The sequence below is a fragment of the Lemur catta genome, chromosome 17 (genome assembly GCF_020740605.2).
Source record: "Lemur catta isolate mLemCat1 chromosome 17, mLemCat1.pri, whole genome shotgun sequence".
NCBI lineage: Eukaryota > Metazoa > Chordata > Mammalia > Primates > Lemuridae > Lemur > Lemur catta.
Window position 1 is genome coordinate 41,789,872 of NC_059144.1, and position 21,717 is coordinate 41,811,588.

The following is a 21,717-nucleotide window of genomic DNA, read 5'->3' on the forward strand; positions in this document are numbered from 1 at the left end:
AGAAATAAAAGTACCCACCTGCTCTTATTATTAATAGCTACACTAACAGGATAGGGAAAGTGGCCCTCAGGGAACCACTGCTTTTCTGACAAAGTAATGATGAGAGAAAAAAAGTGACTGCGTATTTTTAGTAACCTGGGGCAGAATTTCCAAATGAGGTCATTTCTAAAAACTAATCTAAAAGGTGCATTTAATATTAAAGTTTCAGATTTGGATTTGGAGATTTTTCCAAGTAAATTTTATTTAAATGTCTTTGATTTGATTAAGATATGTTCTGAATTTGAAAATTTTAGGATCATTTAAGTTCATTATACTTGAACTTCAAAAAAAAAAAAAAACTTTTTTTTAGAAAGGAATTCAAGGTATGACTTTTGACACTGCTGTGTACCACTGGACATAGCGTAGGTTGAGGTGCAATCACAGGTTGCACCTATTATAGCTCATTGTACCAACTACAGCTGTGGGGACTGGGTGGATTTTTTGTTGCATTTTGTTCCCTTTTAAAGATTGAAGCCACTATATTTTTTTACCCTATAAAAGTTTATGTTAAGCATCAGAGAACAGATCCTCTGATGCCCTCTCCAGCCACAGCCAGCCCGTCAGGTTTAAGGGAGAGTGATAAGCATCATAGGAAGATAGGACCTAAGAACAGATTTCCCAAGTAGGATGTGTGTATGTTTTAGTGTAGTTTATCACTGTTGCTGTGTAGTGTGAAGTTTCAAACACTTTAGAAAAACCTTTCTGGAAACACCAATCATTCCATATTGATGACTAATCTTGACTGAAACAGCCAGGCCTCAGCCACTGTGAATGGCCTTACTGCCATCAACTCACCTTCTTTGCTTTTCAGTGGGGTGCACTGCCTATGTGTAGATGCTCTGCTCTTCCAGAGTTAGCCTCTGAGTTCTGGTTTGCCTTTCAGTTGACCATAGTCGGATTAAACTACATCAAGAAGACAACGACTACATCAATGCTAGTTTGATAAAAATGGAAGAAGCCCAAAGGAGTTACATTCTTACCCAGGTAAGCAGATTTTAATGTCAACTTAAGAGTTTTAGGGTCCTGTTATCTACACCTCAAATAAAATCTGCCACATACCTGAGAAGGTCTGGTTTTAAACAAACCAAAAGCAACTGGTGAGGGGAAAAAATCTTCCTTCGGAGGTTCATTTTGTTTGTAACACTAATGTTTTCGGGGAAGTACGATATGACATTGCTGGGAGTGAGAGCTTACAGAAAGCAGCGTTAACGTGTCAAAATTGCCTGTAGTCTGTTGGCTCGAGGCAGCAGAGCTATGGCTGGCGGAGGCCTTGTACCTGTGTTGATTCCGGAAGTATCTGCCCCAGAGCATCAAATGCTTCAGATGGCAAATCTAAGAGAGTTGGCAGTAGACCAGGAATCTTTGTCCAGATAGCCATTCAGAACAACCCAGCAGGTCCTCATTCTTTGGCCCAGAAAAAAGCATCACTAGATCATGTGAACAAGCATGAAAATTCACTTAAAATTCCTATTGGGTTTTGGCATCTTTATGGAAAAAAATCATGAGAGTGGTTTAATAATTGAGCCTCTTGTAAAACACTTAATGGTATGTGACTAAAAGACCTTAGGTATCTGTGAAAGGGGATAAAGTAGTTTCTTTTTAATTAATTTTCTTAAATCTTAACCTGTTACCTGTAAGTCTAAACAGTCTTAAGTTTCTTGTTCTATTTTTCATTATAATTTTTGTTTTCCTATTCCATATCAGCTTATCAACCTTATATATGGCTTTAGGCTATAGGGTGATTTTTGAACATCATAATTCTTAATATTTGAAAATTAAAATTCTAGGGAAGCCAGAAACATTGTGAAGAAGGACAGCTTTGGGCAGGGAGCTAGATTAGGGCATACCCAGCAAAGGCCCTTCTTCAGGGCTTTTTGGTCCTGTCCCACTTCCTCCCTGTCCATGACCAAAATCAGCCCAGTTGCCTCCCAGTCAGTGTGTGGAACATCACCCAAGCTGTGTGTAGTCTCGTGGGGCCATTGCGGAATTTCTTGCTGTGTGAATGCAGGGAGGCCTTTACCAGGGCCTGAGCCCCTCCCCCACCCCCCTGTCCTGCAAACACCTCTAGGGTGTTTAGAGTGGGCTGGTGGGGGGTGGTAGATGCCTAGGGGCGGCAAGCTGATGAGAGGAGGTTGAGGCAAAAATGGCTTCTTGAGGACTTCTCTTTTTGGAAAAGTCCAGTTTCCTGCTTCCCAATTTCAGCCATTCAACTTAGGCAAGGGGTCAGGAAGCTCTTCAGCCATCGTACACCGTTAGAGGGTGTATAATGTCAAATGGAGCATTAGGAATCACTGTGGAAACTCATACCACTGTCCTGCCCACCCCATGCCCTAGCAGTTCCCTGGGACATGGGAATTTCTGTCCTGTTTGTAAAATGGTACCAGGGATGTTGGTAAGCTACTTACACTGTGTCCCGTTGCCCTGGGATTTACAAAAGGCATCAAATCAGTCTGACCCCAACGGAGCACCCCTAGACACTGTAACTAAAACATTTCCCAGGCCTCAAAACCCTTCCCATTTTTTATTTTTGGTGTTCATTATGCAAATAATACCAGTCTCTAGTCTCATATTTTAAAAACAGAAGTATAGAAGACTAGAGAATAATGTCCAAGGGGCCCCTTCTTTACCTGCCCCACGACGTCCCCGCTAGGTGTGAGCTGTGCCCTTGAAGGTTGTGTGTGATCGTCACCCTTCCAACACATCCTAAACCAGGGTGGTGTTGGGGGGTAGGGAGGGCCCTGGGTGGGGGACGGAAGGCTCAGTTGGCCAGCCAGGTGCTATGAGATTTCTAGCTGTCAGGAGCTGTTTTCCTGTTAGCTGTGGGGAAAGGGCCACCCATGTGTTCTGCTGCCGAGTCCCTGCAGCACAGTGCTGACGTGTCTGGTTCAGGCAGTAAGTTCGAGATGAGTTCTGGGAAGAATGAGAGGGCACTGAGGGATAGTGTGGTCATACAAAATGTGACAAGACTTAAAGGGCAACGATTTAAAGAATAAGGACAACCTGGGTGAAAACAGACGAGAAGTGGTGCTGGCCCTCGGAAGTAACAGGCTCTGATGTGGAGGTGATCGGTGGTGTCCCCTCCAGGCAGTACTAACAGTTGGGACAAACTCGGAGACATCCCTACCCTGTGCCCATTGCCAGGTGGGCTGGAGTGAGACAGGGGCTAGCTGCTCAGCAAACACCCCACTGTGCCCCAGTGACAGTGTACTGCTTGGGCCACCTGAATGACTGTTTGTGTGTCCACATCTCTTAAGTTCCTTGGTCCACCGATGAAGGCTGTCTGTGGTCAGGCTTGTCCTTACAAACAGTAAGAATAGTAGCTGGCATTTTATTAGGTACTTAGTGTATTTCAGGGACTGCGCTAAGCCCTTTATATATATGAATATAGTTAATTTTCACAAGTCTATGAATAGGTACTGTTGTTAGTCAAGTGAGATAGATGGGGAACTGAGACAGGGAGAGGTGAAGTGACTTGCCTAAGATCACAAGATGACAAGTGATTGGAGCTGGGGCCCAAACTGAGGGTATCGTTAAGATTGGTCCTGTCCCCACACTGCTTCTCGCCTGCACCCACGAGTTTTGTCCTGTAGTGCTCCTGCCCTGAGGGCTGGGTTTCGGGGGGGCCCCCTCAGCTGGCCAGCCTGAGCCAGAAAGCAGCATCAACGATTTCTGTCCTGGCTTGGTCAGCCCTGAACTGAGATGTGGAAATGACCTTTCACTGCGTGGTAGAAAATAGAACAGCAGTTACTGACCACTAGGCAGGAAGAGGCGGGTCTCTGTCGCAGCCTTGGCCACCACTCCACCTCAGCTGGTGAGGACCAAGGGCGCTGTCATCCCCTAACCACCAAAGGTGAGCTCACGCTGCAGTGTGTTTATGTTTCAGATGTCACACGTTGTGTAATTGTGTTTGCAGGGCCCTTTGCCTAATACATGTGGACACTTTTGGGAGATGGTGTGGGAACAGAAAAGCAGGGGTGTGGTCATGCTCAACAGAGTGATGGAGAAAGGGTCGGTAAGTCATGGATTCATTTGCCATTTATGTCACCGTGTGTTTAACAGTCCATAAAGTTACCATTTTGTCTGAATTTCTTTATTTTCTTTATTGCTTTTATATTGCCCTTAGTATCATTTTTATTTAAAAAAAGAAATGCTATATAAACATGTGTTGTAAACAAGTCAATTAAGTGAATGGGGGGGGTAAAATTGCCCCTGACTCCTTCCCACGCCCATTGGTCGTCTCTGCAGAATGTGACGTGTGTGTTTTCCCTTCATCTGTGGTTCCTGTGCTGCTGTTGTTGCTTTATGGAGTTGGGTAAACCTAGTTTTACTTTGAAAAGCAAGTTTTTGGTGTATCTTCATCATTTCTGGTTTTTTAGCTGGTAAATGTGTGCCTCCTTGAGCCACCCGTGCTGAGCTGTGGGGGCAGCTGGGCTCTGGATGAGAAATGCCTCCATAGGACACCTAGTCCCGTCTCCTCAAAGTGGACGTGGTCTGCTTGGGCACCTGCTTCAGGATTTGTGGCGTTCCACGTTCTTTGCTACTCTTAAAATGTCCCTTGAGATAGTATGTGGACACAAGGTGTACGTTTTGGGCAGGCCACCACCCCTCACGCCTCTGTGCCTTTAGCCACCCCCACCTCTCAGTGTGCTCCCCTCAGTCCATTCTGCACCGTGCTTCCAGAATGATCTTTGTCCCTCAAGTCTGACCACAGCTCTTCCTAGCTGGAAACCCTTCTGTGGCTCCCCTCGCCTCATAGGACAGTATACAACGTGGCTCACAGCACCCTGCATATCTGGCCTAGTTCCCCGGACCCGGGTGTCTCCTCACTGCACGCTCCAGCCAGGAGAAACTTTCTCTTTTTAGTTGCTTACCACGTGCTCTGGGCTGAGGAATTGCAATGCCCCTGCTCATCCCACTCCCAGGCAGCCTCAGTGTCTGCCCTCAGCTCAGCCTCTGGCCTGCGCTATCCCATGCCCCCCTTGCTCTGTCGGGATTGCCTCCTTCTTAGCAGCCTCCCTCCTGCTTCGGACTGTACGTGTGCAGGCTCTCCTCTCCTCCCCTCCCCTGCCCTCGCTCCTCCCCAGCCCTGCCCCCACTTCTGGGGCTCCCCAGCCTTGGGGCTCGTAACCCGAGGAGAAGATGAGCTGAGGATTGTGGACACTGATAGGAACGTGTGGCCCAGGAACAGAGAACTGGGTGTTCCCGGACCTTGCCAGGTCTGGGCGCAGCTGGGGCACCACTCTCACAGCTGTCCTGGCCACCTCGGGTCACAGACATGGCTTGCCAGAAGAACATGAGGGCTCCAGAGAAGCCATCCCTCCAAAGAAAGCACAGTCATGGCCCTAGAGCATAAAAAATACAAGTGTAAAGAAGTAACACATCAAAGGAAACTTCAGCAGTGAAAACTTAAAGCATTAACCACAAAGTTTTTTCCCTCCCCACACACAAAAAGAAGCAGTATTAGTTACTGACATAAAATATTCCTCTGTGGACAGCACATGTTTAAAATCATTGGGTTTTGGGATATTTTTTTTTTTTTGCCTCTGCCCATTTTTTTTTTAAATGCAGGTATGTATTTATTTGCTCAACAATAACAGATAAGGAGTGTTCAGTTGCTGAAATTATGCATCTTATCTTAGAAAATAACTTTTTCAGTGAAAGTGGTTTTTATTTTTTTCCTTTCTGCTTCAGTGGTTTGATTAGTAAAATGTGAAGTTACAAACTTGAAGCAAATCACCACCTTTCACCACTCTTGTCAGCAATTTTGAATAAAGAAACAAAACATTCATTTCCCACAGCACACACTGTCCGCAAGGGAAACAGACATGCAGCAGCCTGTGGACGGGCCCAGCACAGGTGCAGGCTCTGACCTTGGCGCTGCTGACGTTTGGGCCGGGTCACCTTCTGCTGGAGAGTCAGGGGATGTTGCTTTTTTCTTTTCTGGCTCAGCAGCATCTCTGAGGCCAGTAGCTCCCCTACTCCAGATGAGGCAGTCAGACGGGTCTCCATGTCTGGACTCTAGATTTTATCCAATGTCCCCTGGCCCCCGGTTGGGATGCACTGGTCTATTTGATATTGAGGGCTAGAAATTTTAAATCAAGACATTTATTCCAAAATTATCAGGTAGCATTTGCTGTTTTCCTTATTTCTTTCTTTGTTGTTAAAAGTTCTGGTAAAACCTCTTTGCTCTTAGCATGTGGTTTGCTTTAGGACGTGTTGTCACATTACAGCAAGGACTGTGAATAGCACTATAGTCACACAGGCCCTACTCTTAGTCATCTCCCACCCAAGGCTGACCACAAATGGATCGTAGATCCACAGCGACCACCTTTCCCATTGGATTACCGTGTTGACCATCAAAAAACATGGCTGGGGCCGGGCGCGGTGGCTCAAGCCTGTAATCCTAGCACTCCGGGAGGCCGAGGCGGGTGGATCGCTCCAGGTCAGGAGTTCGAGACCAGCCTCAGCAAGAGTGAGACCCCCGTCTCTACTAAAAAAATAGAAAGAAATTATCTGGCCAACTAAAATATATATAGAAAAAATTAGCCGGGCATGGTGGCACATGCCTGTAGTCCTAGCTACCTGGGAGGCTGAGGCAGTAGGATTGCTGAAGCCCAGGAATTTGAGGTTGCTGTGAGCTGGGCTGACGCCACGGCACTTGCCCGGGCAACACAGCGAGACTCTGTGTCAAAAAAAAAAAAAAAAAAAAAAAAAACATGGCTGGTTGGTTTTATTATAGTTTACTTCGATAATGTGACAGTACTCCCTGTTTGCCTCTTTAAGTACTCCATTCCACTCGGGGTTATCTGGGCATACAGATTGGCCTGAAAAGCAACGTATGGTTTGAGATTCTTAAAGTTCCACATCAACATTATTACTCCCAGAGAGCTGGCTGGGAAAAATCACGAGAAGTCACAGTGTCTTACTTGCTCAGCTGCTCTAATTATAAGCTAGCCACACAGCCCGTGGTAAAACCAGCTTGTGGGGAGTTTTTGTTCAATGCATATTTGTTTTTTGGTTTCCTTTCTTAAATAAATAGTGTAGGATGCTCCCTCTTATTTTTGGCAAACCTGCCTGTTACCTTTTGGGACCCCATGCTTCCTGGAAGCCAGTTATACAGAGGGTGATTGTGTGTGTTAGACTGGGGTCATCCAAATGGCCACCGTTCTCATTGGTTCAATTTAAAAACTGACTTTAGACATGTTGCTGTAGAGTATGCATGTGTATGAGGGTTGGGGCGGTTGTGTAGGCTTGGGAGGGAAGCACAGCAGGTTTAATTTGCCGTTGCAGAACACTGCCTGCATCTCTCCTGAAAGCGCTGCTAAACCACCTGTCTGCTCTCAGGTGCTTTCGTGCACAAGACACTGCATTTTGTATCATGAGTACCTTAGGATACATTCATCTCTCACACTCTGCTTCCTTAGTTCTCTGTGTTAATCGTTCTTTGGGAAAACCAAATCCTCCATCGCAAGGTCACTACGGATGACTTTGATAGGTGTGTCCTAAGACCGAGTAGCAGTTTGGGAAGGCTACAAGGACTGTCACTAACATCTGCTTTCACAGTGGAAATGGCAGCTGCAAGACACGCCAGTATGTTGGCACCAGGGCATTCCTGTCTGTGCCAGCCCAAGATAGGACTCAGTTTGAACTTTGCTCTCTAATACAAATCAATCTCCTTTTCAAGGTCCATGTATATCAGCATAAGAGGATAACTGGAAATAGGGTTCTTGTGTCTAATTTTTTATTTTGTATGTTTAAAACAAAAATTTCTGTAGGAAATGACAGCAGAACATAGCATGTTACTACAAATGCATAAATGTTCTTAAAAATAAATATTGGGCGATCGACACTTAGTTGTATGACAGAATTCCTTAGTTGTAGAGTTCCAAAGTCTTGGTCTTCATCTAGATTATAGAGATTTGTTAGGCTTTATATTTGATTTTGAAAGTGAAAGCTTGCTGTATGGAGGTGAGATTTAAGAGACTCATCTACCCTGCTCATGAGACAAGGAACGCTGGCCTCTTCCTCTGTAGCGACAGCCCCCTCTGCGTTTCTGATCTCTGCTTCCTTCTCTCTCTGCTCGCTGTGTTGAGTGCCCACTGCAGCACAGGTGGTCTGGAACCTACCAGCTCAGTCTCTTTGTTTCTGGAGTCTTGAGGCATCACGAGCTCTAATTAGTGGATGCGTGGGAATAAACACATCCTGTCATGTTCTTCTGAGGTCTTGCTCTTGGCTGCCCCACCCCCACCAACGCTGGTTGAGCAAGGGTCTTGCTATATAATTAATGCCTTTGTGTCCTGAGTGGCAGAATTACTTCGGTGCTGACAAATTGGCCCCATTCAAGGGGTTTGTCTTTGGCAACTCATTGTCAATGTAGGCAAGTAACGTGGGCTATGCCTTTAAACAGCCGTGCCTAGGCTCTTGAGGAAGCTCTGTTGGCTTCTGGTCTGGAGCCATGAAGTTTGGTGCTATGCTGGCATCACAACCTGCTGTTTCTTAATTTATTTCTCTCTTTTTGCTTTGGTTTTGTTTGGGAGGCAGCTTCCAGGTTTATTAGAGCAGGACCAATAGGTATCTGTGGTTCTGCCTTCACCTTCCTCACGTGCCTCTTGTCTCTTCGTTGCCCCACACAATGCCACAGTTCCTGGGCCCGCTGCCAGAGTGGGCTGTGATCGTGTTTCTGCTGGCGCCTTCACCAGGTGCTCTTCTGAGCCTGACTTCTCTGCAGTCACTCCCTAGCCTAGCCTAGGACATCCTAGTTGCCTTCAAAACCTGCCTCTTGCATAGAGCTTTCTCTGATCTCTTTCCTGGAACCGGGGCCAACCTGAAGCATATCCCTCCTCTGAATTCCTAGGGCACATCCATAGTGTTTCCCTCAGCCCTTCCCACAGTCCACCTTGTCACTACTGGGCACAACAGTCTCTCCTGATGACAGAGGGCTGGCCCTGAAGTGGCTTTCTTCACCCACATCATCCTTTGCCCCAGAGGAGGTATTGACTGAGTCAGTGCATGTGAACTATAAGTGTCCTTTACCAAAGAACTGTTGACATACTGACACTTGGTTTGACGGAATTGTAAGGTCTCTGAGGTTTCCTCTTCTAGGCACATGGTCAGTCCTTTTGGCTCGTAGACCCGACAGCTTAGCCCTTGTCAACCTGCCATTTTTGTCCAGAATATTCATCCACAAGCTGAAAGATTTGAATAACTGGTTGAGAGACTTAGTTCAAACAAAGTATGCCACAAATTTGAGTCCAATTTTTTTTCTTAGACTCCAAATAAAACCGAACCTTTATGACTTTGCTTGTTTGAAAGAAAACCTTAATGAGCTACTTTTAAATCAAGAACATCAAATAGTTTCTGAGATTATCAAAGTAGAGCATCAAAAATATTTTTCTGAACTGAACCAAACCCTGAGGAGCCCTCTGCACGCCTTCTCCGAAAGTTAGTGTGCATTTGATTATAGCCATTTGGCCTTTCCAAAGGGCTTCCCCTGCAGTCTCTTCCGGTCTTGTTTGCAGTTGCCTGTGAGTCTTCTTTGCAGGGCAAGGCACCTGCACTCTGTACCAGCAGCCCACTCAGGTCCTTGGTAATATCTGAAATGGCTACATAAAGGAGTTTGTGAAAGGCGAAGCTGTTTGTGCAACCTGGCTTCATAGATGGTGACAAAGGGTCAGATCCCCGCAGTACCTCATTGCTTCGGATAACCAGGGGCTGCTGGATTTGAAAGTCTGAGCCCTGTCTGCACACCCAGTCCTGGACAGGATCTTCACAACCCCCGTCCTCCATCTCCCTGAGAGGCCAGCAGCTGCACTAACCGCGACTTCCATGTTCAGAAAACCCCAGGCCTTTGGGTTATCGTGAAGCTCATGGAATGTACTCCATGCTTCCTGCCATAGGAAAACAGTCAGTTGCTCACAATAATTCAATGTTATTTCCTCCCCTAGTTAAAATGTGCACAGTACTGGCCACAAAAAGAAGAAAGAGAAATGATCTTTGAAGACACAAATTTGAAATTAACGTTGATCTCTGAAGACATTAAGTCATATTACACAGTGCGGCAGTTAGAATTGGAAAACCTTACGGTAAGTGTGGCGTGCTCTTGGGTGCTTCGGCGGTCACTGGTTGAGATGTATCCTTCCTTGCGTGATATTCTCTAACACCACTGTTCCCACATCTTGAGCAAGATGTGGTTTAGGCTCACTCCCCTGCCCTCCCCTAAAAAAAAGAGCAAAAAAAAAACAAAGATGCGGTTTGGGCACTGGTGAGCAGGGCTTCCAGATGTACCCGCCAAGTGACCGGGAAGGCAGAGGCCGTAGGTGCCGCCTCCTCCGCAGAGCGCTCTCTCTAATCTGTAATGCTAATTAACACCGGTTCTTAGGGAACAGGGAGTTTCCTACCTAAAAATGATCGATTCCTGCTCATGCAACTGCAGAGGGATGAGTGGCAGCCTGCAAGTTCAGCGCCCACGGGGCATGCTGGTGCCTTTGCGCTGCTCAGTCCCCTCATCTGTAGTGAGGGAGAAGGGCCCCCAGGCTGATTCCAGTGTCCTAGCCAGTGGGGGCTTTCTAGGTGAGGTCTTGGGTTTACTTATTGTGGGAAGAACTTACAACATCAGCTGCTGGTGCTAAGAGATGGCCCTGGGACATGGTAAGGCACTGTGCTAAGCAGCACCACCTGCCCCTGGGGGTTGGGAATAATTCAGCTGGAGCCACGATTCAGCAGGGTCCACACTGGTGCTAAGAACAGTGAAGGGAGCTCCGGGCAGTGCCTGGGGATGCTCATAAACACGGTGGTCAGCCACTAGCCTCTGGAACCCAGCTGTCTGAGGTTGAATCCTGGCCCCAGCTCGTCAGACTGTCGGGCTTGAGCAAGGGACACCACTTCTCATGGTGTCTGTTTCCTCTTCTGTCAGGCTCAGGTTTGTAAGGGTTCCGGGAGGTCCCACATGGGAAGGGTTGGACCAGTACCAGGCTCAGGGCACTTGATCAGAAAGGGATGGTTGGTACCGTGGGGGGCATCACATGGGCTTGTCTAGGGGAAGGTGGGGTGATGGGAGACCACTTGGAGTGGGGCTCCTGGGCCTTGTGGAAGGGTGGGGCTCTGCTCCTGGGTTAATCCACGTCTTCACTTTTCATGCCCTGCTTTATAGTCATTGTGGCTCCTGTTACTCAGTTCAGAGTTAAAAGTAAGATCTAGAACTTAGCGTAGGTTACTGGGAAGTAGAGGAGGGGCTCAAGCTGCGTGGTTTCTGAGGAATGCAGTGGTACAGCTGCTGCGATGCCTTCTGCCCGCCCTGGCGCTGGAACCACCAGCCCTGCCGCAGCCGTGTGGATGGAGGCTTCTCAGGAATAGCGCTGGCTGTGCGTTGGAATGTGCCTGGAGGATTATGTGGTAGACTTTTTAAAAAATGCTTTTTAGCACTTGCAAGCCTGAGATTAAGAGTGACTTCTGGTAAACTCCTGCTTGAGGGAGACTGAATTTAGAGCACAAGACCTTTAAAATGCTTTTTGCTTGGTAGAGCGAATACTCCTCATAGGTTTTGATGTTAGGATCTGTTTGCTCCAACAGACTTTGTTTTTAAAAAGTCTTTTCTCAGCCATTGGTGTCTGTTCAAGCACAGGCCAAGAATGAATTCCTTGCAAGAGGGTGGGCAGGTGTGAGGGAGGGTGTCAATAGGAGGGAACCCACACCTTTTTAAAGATCAAAAGAAAAATTGCTTTTGGCATGTCTTTTTCTTATTCAGCTTTAAAAATATTTTTTAAGTGCTTGCCTTTCCCCCTGAAATAGAAGAGATATTTCTTTCTCTTTAATGCCATTAAATGGAGATCATTTTCTAGGGAGGAAAGAATGGAATTGCTTAGTGTGATTCTGTAAATCATCCTACGGTGCAGACCTCCTGGCACTGCAGAAATACCAAGTGTAGTTAGTGGCTGAGGTTACATTGTATTGTGTGTTATGTGTTTTCGTTACAGTAGAGTCGGGGAGGTCCCAGTGACTAGGCTGTGAGGGCCAGGTGGTATCTTTGCCCCTACATGTTTTGCATGGTGCTGTCACCTGGTTGGCATGTGGTGGACATTTGCCAAATGAAGGAAGACATTGTTTGTAAGCAGGTCTCTGGCTTGAAGCATTTCATCATCAGCCGCTCTCCAGGTGGCCTGGGGACTGTCCTGGTACCTTGGAGCAGGGAGACCCTCAAGGCTGGCGTGGTTTTTGTCTGCAGCCTTCTTGCCGCATCCACGTTTGGAGACTTATGGTCCTGGGGCTCTTTCCCTTTCACGGCCTTTCTGACCTGAGTCCCTCTTTCCACATGCTCTTAGGTTAGTAAAAGTCTTGAGCACTCTCCCCCCACTGAGAACCCCCTTTGATCATGGCCACTGGAAGGCTTGGGGAAGCGGCAGAGCTGGAAACAGCACCCAAGGTCATTCTTCTGCTCCTTTGGGGCAGACCAGTCCAGGGGAAGATAGATTTGGGGACAAGGGCTGAGGTCCTCCTTCAGAAGTATCTGCAGCAGGTCCTGAACATGGCTCTCCACCAGTGAGCCTCAGCCTGCTCATCGGGAAAGTGGGAAGAATGGGAGCACCTGCCTGCAGGGTTGGTGGGAGAACTCGCTGCCAGCGCACGCACGCTCGGCTCAGAGGGCAGCTGCTGCTCCTCTCGTCACAGCCTCCTCACGACCATCTCCAGCTGGGTGTTGAGCCACACGTTCCAGTCTTTGGAGACTGAGTAGGTTAATTAATTTTTCTCTAAAATGACAATCCTCTGAAACTTCCAAATAGTCTCGAAAAGCCCTGAGTTGCCCAGAGCTGGTGCCCTGTGCATGCGGGGACTTTCACTCTTTCATGGGAAGCCTTGCAAGGATCTATGACAGGATTCTCGTGGGTGGCAACACAGTGTCGTTGTGACTTGTGAGGCAGAGAGGAACCATTTGTAACCGTGTAGCCTGTGGAAGTGATAGGGACATTGGAGAAAAGAGGTGAGGGGACAGTTCCATCCTGAGGGACAGTGAACTCTAAGCAGGAACACCCTGCAGCTTCCGTGTTGAGCACAGGCCTGGACCCAGCGCTTGGTGTTTGTTGACTGGGTGCAGGGGCCCTGGGAGAAAATCTGAGCATGAACATTCCTCTTAGAGTTAGGTGAGTGGAAAGTCTCTCTGTGTGTACTTGGAATTAGTGACGTATGTACAGGTGATTCTCTTAGAATCATCTTGAGTATTTTTCTCTTTCAGACTCAAGAAACTCGAGAGATCTTGCATTTCCACTATACCACATGGCCTGACTTTGGAGTCCCTGAATCACCAGCCTCGTTCCTGAACTTTCTGTTCAAAGTCCGAGAGTCAGGCTCACTCGGCCCGGAGCACGGCCCCATCGTGGTGCACTGCAGCGCCGGCATCGGCAGGTCAGGGACCTTCTGTCTGGCCGACACCTGCCTCTTGCTGGTAAGGAGGTCCTTGCAGGTGCCAGGGAAGAGCTGGGAATGCTTTTGAACTCCTGCCCTGGCCTGGCCGCAGCTCCTTTGGCAAGTGCATTTCCTCAGCTTTGACCTTCACTTTGTAACAGCTCCTCCCCTGTGAAAGTAGCTTTGTCCTAAATAGCTTTGTTTGCAGGGATGCTCCTAATTTTAACGTGGAATCCAGACAGCCAAAGAATCCTCTTCTGTCTAATTCTTAACTCTTTTAACCCTGTGTTCAAAATGGTCGCCATTTCATGCAGTTTCTCACATTTTCTAGAATTCCTCTGCCTCCCTGCTGTGGTTTTTCCTAAGTAGAAACTGGAGCACTCCTCTTCAGAAACATGAAAAGTCACGTTGCACTTGAAAGTTGGACCCGGGTGAATTGTGTCTTCTTGGCTTTCAGATGGACAAAAGGAAAGACCCTTCTTCCGTTGATATCAAGAAAGTGCTGCTGGAAATGAGGAAGTTCCGGATGGGGCTGATCCAGACAGCGGACCAGCTGCGCTTCTCTTACCTGGCTGTGATCGAAGGCGCCAAGTTCATCATGGGAGACTCTTCCGTGCAGGTCAGCATCGCTTTTGCTTTAATCCAAGTGTGCTGGTTTTAAGTTTTTGTCTTTGGAGGTGGCTGTCAGTTGTAAGAGTTCAAACACTGTCAGATGTCAGGAAATAGGTACCCTTCATGTTTAAAATAGCTAGAAAGTTGTCGAAGTGCTCACCATGTTCCAATTTCTGCCTTTGAAGTGCTCACATAGAGAATATTGATAGTGAGAATAGAATATTTTCAAAAAAATTTCATCTTCCAAGGGTGTGGCTGGAGCCCCGGGAAGCCGGGAGCCCCTTGCCAAGCCTTCACCTCTGCTTACTAAAATGAGCGTGTTTTCCTGACAAATCAGCCCAGAGTGAACGCTAATGGGACTTCCTCTTGCTGCCCTTTCAAGGATCAGTGGAAGGAGCTCTCCCACGAGGACCTGGAGCCCCCACCCGAGCACATCCCCCCACCTCCGCGGCCACCCAAACGCGTCCTGGAGCCACACAATGGGAAATGCAAGGAATTCTTCCCAAACCACCAGTGGGTGAAGGATGAGACTGAGGAGGATAAAGACTGCTCCGTCAAGGAAGAAAAAATCAGAAGCTCCTTAAGTGTCCCCTACAGCACGGAGAGGTAATGTGAGAGGGTGCCATCTCGTGGGGGCGAGGGGAAATGACCTTCTGTTCTAGAAACACATGCTGGTATTGAAATCCTGTGGACACAGCCTCCCCTTGGCCAGCAGAGCTTCCCCGTGCTTGGAAAGACGGGCTCCTGCACTGTACCTGCTCCTGTCTGGACTGTAGGAGGCTCGGTTTGGGGCACAGTGTGGCCATGGGGAGGGAATGGTTTTGGTAGGGTTCTAGCTCCACCTGGTGGTGCTCATTGGAACTGGGGGCTTGCTGCAGCTGAGTCGGATGTTTCCGCCCATGGCAGTGCCTTCCCCGAGGCCTCTGCTGGTCCTGGAATTTGATGTCCAGGTTTACCATGTACCTTCAGTCCCCATAGTGGTCCTTTGGGGAACTTAACCTTTTTAGGTAGTCTTGCCTAAAGTAATTGCCATCTTACTTCCTTGCGATTTGATGAACATTGAGCACCTATTGATGGATGTGGAATACTGCGATAACTAGGACGTGTCCCTGGCCTGTTCTAGCCCATGTTGTTAGGAAAGAGGCAGACCCCCAGTATATGGTGCTGAGAGCCCGTGGACAGTGACATGGTATGGGTACATGCTGAGGTGGTCAAGGAAGGCTGCCTGCAGGCGGTGGCACTGCATGGAAGCTTACAGAATGAGTAGGAGTTAGCCCAAGCCTGAGACTGCTGGTGGCAGTGCCCTTGGTACCTCCTTTTTGGAGGGAAGTTTTAAGATGTGGGCACACTTTGACCCAGCAGTGTACATCCAGAACTTTAACCTGCAGCAGTTCTCAACCAAGTGTGTAAAGATATGTATATGTAGTTGCATTTATTGTAGCATTGTTTATAATAGCGAAAAATTGGAGATGAGCCAATGATATATCCAGGGATTAGATAAATTATGCTTCTTCCGTGTGTTGGGATATCCTGTAGCTCTTAAAGAATAAGATCTGGGTGTACCGATGCGGCCAGACATTGGAGTTGCAGTACGTGAGAAGGCAAGTTACACAACAGTGCATACACCATGGGTCCTCCAGCTGAATTGACCCTCACGATCAGTTACCCAGCCACCTTGTGGACCCTACCCTGGGTGTGGGTGCTGCCTAAAGTACCTGGGGGTGGGTAGGTGACAAATGGACTTCAGGCTGATTTGGCTTGGCCTAGTCATCCTTCCAGGCAGAGGGGGCTGGCGTGGGTTAACATCACCTTGCTCTGTCTACATATGGCTCATTTTATGATAGATTTTGTCCCATAACAATAGTGTCCTTGCCACCCATCTTCCCCAAAGTAAGTAACCCATCTCTGCCCCTCTGATTCCTCAGCACGAGTCAAGACACTGAAGTTAGAAGTCGGGTCGTGGGGGGGAGTCTACGAGGTGTCCAGGCCGCCTTCCCCGCCAAGGGGGAGCCATCGCCACCCAAGGAGGAGGAGGAGGACCACTCTCTGACTCACTGGAAGCCCTTCCTGGTCAACATGTGCATGGCCACAGTCCTCACGGCCGGCGCATACCTCTGCTACAGGGTATGTTTTCACTGACAGCCGCGCTGGCGAGGTGCGCATGTGCAGAAAGCACTGGCTGCTGGCCCGGTGTTAGGATTCAGTTCTGTGGAACATCTGAGCCAGTCTCAGAAGAAACAGATCAAAGGTTTTTAAAGTCTGGAACTGTGGAAGGGCTAACAAGAGAATTAAGGATTGATGCACTGGGGTTTTAAGGAGCCCTGTGGTCCCAAGAATATAATAAGAGTCTACTCTCAGGGCCTTAACCTATTCAGGAGTAAGTAGAGAAAATGCCAAATATGTCTCTCTCTCTCTCTCTTTCTCTTTCTTTTTGTTCATTTGTTTTTGGAAAAAAAAATAGAATTACAACACATTGTTGTTTTTAACCTTTATAAAAAGCAGCTTTTTGTTATTTCTGGAACAAAACAAACCCAGGTACTTATGAAACTTTCTTGTACCCTTAGGTGATATAATCAGATATACAATTTATATTTGATTTCCCAGGGAAAGAATTCCAAACTTTTATGAATGTAAACTCCCTTGGAGAAGAGGGTTAGGACGCTGTCGCGCCCAGTGTGCACACTGAGCCTGGACAGTGTCTTCGAGCTTTCCCACTTTGAGAAGAAAACCAACAAAAGGCCGTCTCTAGAAAACAAAACCCGGCTTCTGCTTTTGCTCAGGGTGTCCCCGCTGGTTTTCCATTGTTCATTTCTCCATCAGTCCTCCTCGTGACAGCCATCTCGCTCACGTTCCGGCCCTCGTCACCCCATGCCCATTAGTGGGTTTCCTCGAGGCCCCTGCCTCAGGGTCGGAGTTCACCACAGGGTGGCCACCAGCACTTCACCCCGCTGCTGGTCCAGAGGAGCGGGTTCCACTTCATCTGGAGAACGGTGCCATTTCAGTAGAAATCCACGCATTAGACGTGTGTTGCTGTTAAAGTAAGGGGAAGCGAGGGGATTAGCCTCAGAACTCTGGTCATGGAAATCACCTTACAAGACCTTTTTCATCGTTTTAAATATTTTACTTCTTTCCAGGTGACCATCTTTGAGTACATGAGATGGTTTTGCAAAATGTAAACAATTTTTTCCCTAGTGATTTTTGGGGAGGGGGGATTGTTAAAAAAAAAAACCAAACCCCTTTGGCTGCTTCGCTGGTGGCTCCCTCAGAGGTTGAAGTCACCGGGGGGTGTGGCCAGGGTCATGCACGAGTCGGCAGCTCTGCGGGTGCAGCTCTGGGCTCATCTGAAATGTTTGGTTTCATTCCAGTTCCTGTTCAACAGCAACACATAGCCTGACCCTCCTCACTCCACCTCCACCCACTGTCCGCCTCCGCCCGCAGAGCCCGAGCCCGACTAGCAGGCAGGCTGCGGCAGGTAAGGGCCGCCAGACAGCGCGGAGCCGGGCCCCGGACAGACGTTGGTTCCGCACTAAGACCCCCTTCCCTGGCTGTGTGTCTCCCCCTCATCCTTTTACTCCCCCCCCTTCCCCTTCCTTCCTTCCTTCGAGTTTCAAATCCACAAGCCATTTTTAGAGGAGAGCAAAGGCGAGTACTGTGCTGGTGGCACAGAGGAAAGGTGGCCCACGCCAGTCTTGGGGCTCACCCCATCCAAGTGCTCCCTCTTGGTGCATCCCAGCATGTCCCGGGGGCGGCGCACCGACACCCCCCCACAGGCCTCCGTGGAGTCTGCGTGTAGTAAGCCTCTCCACTCCATATTTATTTTTAAGTTTTTTCCCCCAAAGGTGTCCATAGTGCACTAGCATTTTCTTAAACCAATAATGTATTAAAATTTTTTGATGTCAGCCTTGCATCAAGGGCTTTATCAAAAAGTACAATAATAAATCCTCAGGTAGTACTGGGAACGTAAGACTTTGCCACGAGCCTGCTGCGTCAGACCAGTACTGGGAAAGAGGACGGTTGTAAGCAGTCGTTATTTAGTGGTATTGTGGTAACGTGAGAAGATAGACAATGGTATAATATATAATGAACACTTGGCTATTTAATAAGATACATGATGTGAGATTACTTTGTCCCCATTATCCTCCCCCTAGAACCTTGTTCTCAATCACCGCTTTCCCCGTGTGTATTAGAATGCATGTAAGGTCTTGTGTCCTGATGAAATACCATGTGCTTGAAATGAGAAACTTCGGTTTCTGCTTACTAATGTGCCCATGTCCAAGTCCAACCTGCCTTTGCATGATCTGATCATTACACGGCTGTGGTTCCCAAGGCTGTTGGTGAAGTAATCGCCATTCAGCAATAGAGTGATGTTTTCCAGTAACAGATACTTGCCTCATTCCTGGCATGACACTCTGGTGACTTCCTGGTGAGACCTGGCCTGTCCTGGTACAGCTGGGTCTCACTGCAACTCAGACATTCCAAGGGTTTCAGAAGCCATATTCACACCTCACGCTCTGGACGTTTAGACAAGCAGGGACCCCCCCCCTCCTTTGGGATCAGCCTCCACTATTCCACGTTCACACTCTCCTTGAGCAGACCGTGATTTGGAAGCAAGGCAGCTGTTGGAAGCCACACTTCTTGAAACAGCCTGGGTGACGGTCCCTTAGAATCAGCCTGCTGCCGTCTCCGTCCAAGTTCGCCTTGCTGAGAGAGGTGCGTCTGCCCCTACCTTGAACCCTGTGGGGACTGATGGTGCTCACGACTCTTCCTTCGAGGGGAACTTAAGCCCTCCACGTTAAGTGGCTTTTTTAACAAGAACAAAAAGGCAGCTGTAGCTCCCGAGCTACTCTCTTGCCAGCATTTTCACATTTTGCCTTTCACGTGGCAGAAGCCAGTGCAGAGAAATTCTGTGGTGGGAACATTTGCAGCATCGCCCCACGGAGCCTTGGTGAGGTGTGGATAAGGCTTAGGTGCCAGGCTGTAGCATTTTTGAGTTGGGCTTTTTTTTTTTTTTTAAGTCCTGTATATGTACGTAGTAGTTTGAGTGTGTATATATAGTAGCATTTCAAAATGGATGTACTGGTTTAACCGCCTACTTGGAGAACGATGGCTCTCCACCTTGTTACACGTATGTTAGAGAGGTAGCGAGCTGCTCTGCTATATGCCTTAAGCCAATATTTACTCATCGGGTCATTATTTTTTACAATGGCCATGGAATAAACCATTTTTACAAAAATAAAAACAAAAAAGTGAGGTGTTTTGGTATAATACCTTTTCAGGTGTGTGTATACATGGATGCATGATTGGGTGGGTGGGGGGCGTGTCTCAGGGTCTTCTGTGACCTCACAGAACTGTCAAACTGTACAGTTTTCCAATTTGCCATATAAGTGATGGGTTTGCAGTTTAGTTGCAACAATAAAATTTTTTTTCTAAAGAACATGGATTTGGGGTGCTTCCCATGTCTTTGCTTAATGACCCTAAGCCAGGATGGGCGTCCCTGCTGATGGAAAACAGATGTTGTGGATCCAGTGGGGTTAGAGTTTTCTACAGTTAAGACTTACGAGGCTTCCTGGAGTCGTGAGTGCGCTGAGCTGGGAGAGCTTTCCCTTGCTAGGGAGCTTGTTTAACACTCAGGCCTCAGCTTCCAAAAAACCTTCCCCAAAACCCACCCTTCACATGTGTAGGGCCCTCGGATTAACAAACTTGAAGTTGTTTGAAGAACTGTTCTAACCTCAAAACCATGTCCCTTAGCCAATTGCCTGTAAGAGACACAATGGTTGCCACATCTTAGTATGTCTGTAAAGTCATATTTGATGTAGAATTGACTTAGAAATGATATTAAAAAATTAGTATAGTCTCTTGTGTACAAAATTAAACAACGTAAATTGGCCCAAAGTGATTTTTTGACTTTTTGTTTTGAAGTAATTTCATACTTGCAAAATGTTGCAAAAATAGTACAAAGAATTCCTATATATGCTCCAAGGTTTCATAACCATTTCAAAGCCAGCCTCCCAGCTGGGCCCAGGGGACTGGGAGACAAGTGACAAGGACAGGTTTTAGTCAGGTGGCTCCAGAGTACCCACAGGGGCCTGGGGACTCGGAGGGCAGTGCTGCTCCCACTGTCCCACTTCAGTGTGTCACATATAAAAAAAAGGCGTCTAAGCTTTCAAGAAGAGGGAGAATGCCCATGTGAAACAATTAACCAAACTTACGATTTTGGCCTTCTGCGCCATGTGATTCCTCTCCCAAAGGCCAGGCTGCAGGGCGCCCGGACAGGAGAGGTGTGCTGGGAGCCTTCATGAGCATGCGGAAAATCCCAGGGCGGTGTCCAGGGGCACACTGCCCAGGGCCACCCTCCTTAAGCATCTCACACAGCGCAAGTGGAGAGAGCACCACAGGACGGCAGCAGTGACTATCCCCAGCAGGCTGTTTGGGGAAACAACCACTATCTACAGTTTTAGGTAAAGTGAAAACACCAATTAAAATAGTTTAATTGAAATTTCGGAAAATTAAACATATGAACAAGGCAAATAAATACTAAGTTAAACCGGAAAAGCACAAAATATATACAGGATGTTTAAGTGAGAATGTTTAAGTTACAAAGTTCTCCAATCCCACTTTTGATAGCAACATTCCAACTCCAGGTTATCTCTGGCATTAACACAGACATCTCAGGCCCATGGTTTGTTTTAATAGACTTAAATAGGCAAATAATTTTCTTTCTCTAAAGCAACATGTTCTTCCGTGAAATCTTCCTTCAAACCAGCTTATGACTTCTGGAGCGATTTATTTAATAGGCCCGAAGGCGACCTGTTTAGCAATTTTGATGTGCTTGGCCAAAGGGAATGGTAAGTTTTACTGCCGTGATGCCCAGGGCTCTGCGGCTGGCGAACAGGGCGAGAGTAAGGCCCCGCTCGGCCAGCTGCTGTCCCTGGGCTCCACTGGCATTCAGGCTGCAGCTCAGCTTAAGAGTGTGGGTTGTGGCAACCCTGGCTTTGAACCTTCCCGCCTTCCCCAGCTCGCCGAGGTGACGGCTGCTGCTGCTGAGATGGCTGGAGCCACCGCAGTCTGTCATTAGCAGGCCCGGCCTGGCGGCCTCCTCAGTCCCAGTACTTACTGACCAGAAGTGCTGAGCCAGCTGCCATGCAGGGAGGCCTCCAGTGCCACATATTCATCCTGGAGCCTTTTATTCAGGGCCTCAACGCCTGGCCGTGGCCCCTTTGTAGCATGGCAGGCGGGTGCTGGGCTCAGCGCTGCATCCTGGGGAAGGTCAGGCAGATGCTCGAAGCCGAAAGTCCAGCGCTCATTTGAGGCCGGACAGCCTTGGAAGTGCAGTGCGCGGCCTTTCCCCGCTGCCATACAAAAGCCCCACTTGGGCCCTGGGCCGTGTGAGCGGTCTGGAGCCCCAGGCGAGGCCCCGACCCTCCTGCCCTCCTGCAGGGGCGCACAGCACCCCTGCCACAGCTCAGGCTCTGCATCCCGGCCAGGCAGCAGCAAAAAACCAGATGCCAGGTTGGAGCTCATCAGCCGAGGCTTTTTAAAATATTGTGATTTCAACATCTGCCTCCTGGCAAAAGACATCTCTTTGTTCTGAGCAGAGTTTGTCCATCCTCTCGAAAGCCTGGTGTCCTTTTTCACCTGAAACAGTAAGGTGATCTGTCACTTGGTTGTCTC

General features: G+C 48.0%; 2 protein-coding genes across 2 annotated transcripts in view; one reads left to right on the forward strand and one right to left on the reverse strand.

Moving 5' to 3' along the window:
- The window catches only part of PTPN1 (protein tyrosine phosphatase non-receptor type 1), a 66,210-nt gene extending 46,728 nt beyond the window's left edge, over positions 1 to 19,482 (forward strand). Inside the window, exons 3-10 of the mRNA XM_045529259.1 lie at positions 923 to 1,023; positions 3,953 to 4,051; positions 9,984 to 10,121; positions 13,265 to 13,474; positions 13,892 to 14,053; positions 14,429 to 14,652; positions 15,972 to 16,170; positions 17,412 to 19,482. Of these exons, the coding sequence (XP_045385215.1) occupies positions 923 to 1,023; positions 3,953 to 4,051; positions 9,984 to 10,121; positions 13,265 to 13,474; positions 13,892 to 14,053; positions 14,429 to 14,652; positions 15,972 to 16,170; positions 17,412 to 17,435 (1,157 nt within the window). The 3' untranslated portion in view covers positions 17,436 to 19,482. The remainder of the gene's footprint in view (positions 1 to 922; positions 1,024 to 3,952; positions 4,052 to 9,983; positions 10,122 to 13,264; positions 13,475 to 13,891; positions 14,054 to 14,428; positions 14,653 to 15,971; positions 16,171 to 17,411) is intronic.
- A 992-nt stretch (positions 19,483 to 20,474) lies between these two features.
- RIPOR3 (RIPOR family member 3) overlaps positions 20,475 to 21,717 on the reverse strand; it is a 71,682-nt gene continuing 70,439 nt past the window's right edge. Inside the window, exon 22 of the mRNA XM_045529260.1 lies at positions 20,475 to 21,681. Within this exon, the coding sequence (XP_045385216.1) occupies positions 21,581 to 21,681 (101 nt within the window). The 3' untranslated portion in view covers positions 20,475 to 21,580. The remainder of the gene's footprint in view (positions 21,682 to 21,717) is intronic.